The 2175-nt window shown below is 53.3% G+C and overlaps 1 protein-coding gene across 1 annotated transcript; it reads left to right on the top strand.

Moving 5' to 3' along the window:
• The first annotated feature begins 344 nt into the window (after positions 1–344).
• LOC148758356 (serine/threonine-protein kinase MARK2-like) lies at positions 345–1905 on the top strand. Its single transcript, XM_088797605.1, has one exon. It carries the CDS (start codon positions 367–369, stop codon positions 1903–1905), a length of 1539 nt encoding a protein of 512 aa, XP_088653731.1. The 5' UTR covers positions 345–366.
• Positions 1906–2175: the final 270 nt, after the last annotated feature.

Genomic DNA, 2175 nt, shown 5'->3' on the forward strand with positions numbered 1-2175 from the left:
CAGTGTAGTTAGCATAGCTATTGTTTATTAGCCCCTCTCCCCCCACCCCATCCCACCCCCGTTTTATTTTTTCCCTTCCCTCCTGTTTCCTTGGTCTCATTTTTTTAGTTAGTATTATTAGTTAGTATTGTTAGTACAGTTATTCTATTTAGTCAGTGTAGTTGGCATAGTTATTGTTTATTAGCATTGTTAGTAATATTGATAGTATATTTAGTCAGCATAGTTGGTATAGTTATTATTATTAGCATACTTAGTAATATTGTTGATACAGTTAGTATATTTAGTCAGCGTAGTTAGTAGTTATTGTTTGTGAGCACAGTTGGAGAGCATCGTTGTATCGTCAGTGAGCGTAGCTAGGGGGTCACCATGTTACGTGAGTTTACAGACATCCCTGTTGACCAGGAGCCCCCCAGTGCCCATTACAAGCTCATTGGATCCATCGGCGAGGGCACCTTTGCCAACGTAGTGGTGGGCATGCACATGCTCACGCAGACGAAGGTGGCTGTGAAAATCATCAAACAACGGGTCTCTGACAAAACGTGCAGTTCTCTCCTGCAAGAAGTCCGCTGCATGGCAGACTTGCAGCATCCTAACATCGTCCAGCTATTCCACGTGATCAGCTGGGCGGAATCCCTCTACCTGGTCATGGAGTTCGTGCCCGGAGGGGACCTGCTGGACTACCTCTGTGCCCACGGCCGCATGTCGGAGGACGCGGCCCGCGGCGTCTTCCGGCAGCTGGTGTCAGCAGTGCACTACTGCCACGAGAAGGGCGTTGCTCACCGGGACCTGAAGCCAGAAAACGTGCTGCTAGACGCTCGGATGAATGCCACACTCGCAGACTTTGGACTTGGCGCATCCTCCAACATCCATCAACGCAGCACGTTTTGTGGCAGTCTCTTATATACAGCCCCAGAACTGTTCCTGGGCGAAACGTATGACAGTTGTGCCGCGGACATCTGGAGCCTGGGAGTGCTGCTGTACGAGATGCTGACGGACACCGTCCCTTTCCATGCGACGAGCTGGCCAGAGCTGATGATGAAGATAGCCAGCGGGCGGTATGTGGTGCCGAGCTACCTGTCCATTCACGTGGCAAACCTCCTCCAAACACTGCTGAACCTCAACCCTGAGCAGAGAGGCGATCTGAAGGCCATCATGCCAGATCCCTGGCTGAACATCGGCCAAGAGGAAGAACTGAAGCCGTACGTTGAGCCACCCAGTGATGACATAGACACCTGGGTCATAGAAGAAATGGTGAACCTGGGCTTTCGCTGTGAAGACATCAAGGACACTCTGTCTAACAAAACAGGCAATAACATCCTGGCCACATACCGCATTTTACACAGAAAAAAATTAAAATTACAGTCTCGCACCATCAAGGTGAAGCCCTTCCATCCTCCTGAGTTCCAGAGCCGCAGCCCCTCCCCAGCCCAGGAGGTTCAATCCGAGCGGTCCGGTTGCCAGCAAGCAGAGCAGCAGCCTATGGCCCACGAGCCAGGGCAGAAGGCCCAAGAGTCTGTGGGTCCTACATACATCCAGGAGTACAGCATAACCATTCCTGAGTCCAGGACCACCCTACCCCCATCCAGCCCAGTATCCAAGACCGCCGTTCCTGAGCCCAGCCGGGAGTCTAGGAACGCCACCCCTGAGCCCTCCCCTCCCAAGCACTGCTGGGGCTCCAGGACCTCCACTCCCGAGCACAGATCAGGCTCCACAACCGCCGTTCCAGAGCACAGACCAGGTTCCAGAACCGCCACTCCCGAGCTCAGCCCTGGTTCCAGCACCATCCTTAGCCCAGCCCCCCAATGTCACCCTGGGGACTCTCTCTCCATCCACAGCACCAGCAGCAGCAGTGGAAATGCAGAAAACATCAAGCAGGGTGGCAGGTGGCAGGTGGCAGGTGGCTAGGAGGTGCTTGAACTTCTTACGAAAACTGTTCTGTCTGCCTCCAAAGAAGGGGTACTGTAGTCAGGTAAAGCCCCTATAGACTTTTGACAGCAAACGCAGGGCTAGAACAAGACTCTGGGGAGGTCAAGCCTGGCTCCCTGCATTTTAAAGGCTTAACTGGATGAAGCTGAGGGCCAGGGAGCCTGACCATGTGGTGGGGGAGATCGGCCAGAGGCTGGATGCAAACTGCAGGTTGCAGCAGTGCAATACACACGGTGTGTCCAATGAGCC

The sequence above is a fragment of the Rhinolophus sinicus genome, chromosome 4 (genome assembly GCF_057876585.1).
Source record: "Rhinolophus sinicus isolate RSI-liver-muscle chromosome 4, RSI-T2T, whole genome shotgun sequence".
Taxonomy (NCBI): domain Eukaryota; kingdom Metazoa; phylum Chordata; class Mammalia; order Chiroptera; family Rhinolophidae; genus Rhinolophus; species Rhinolophus sinicus.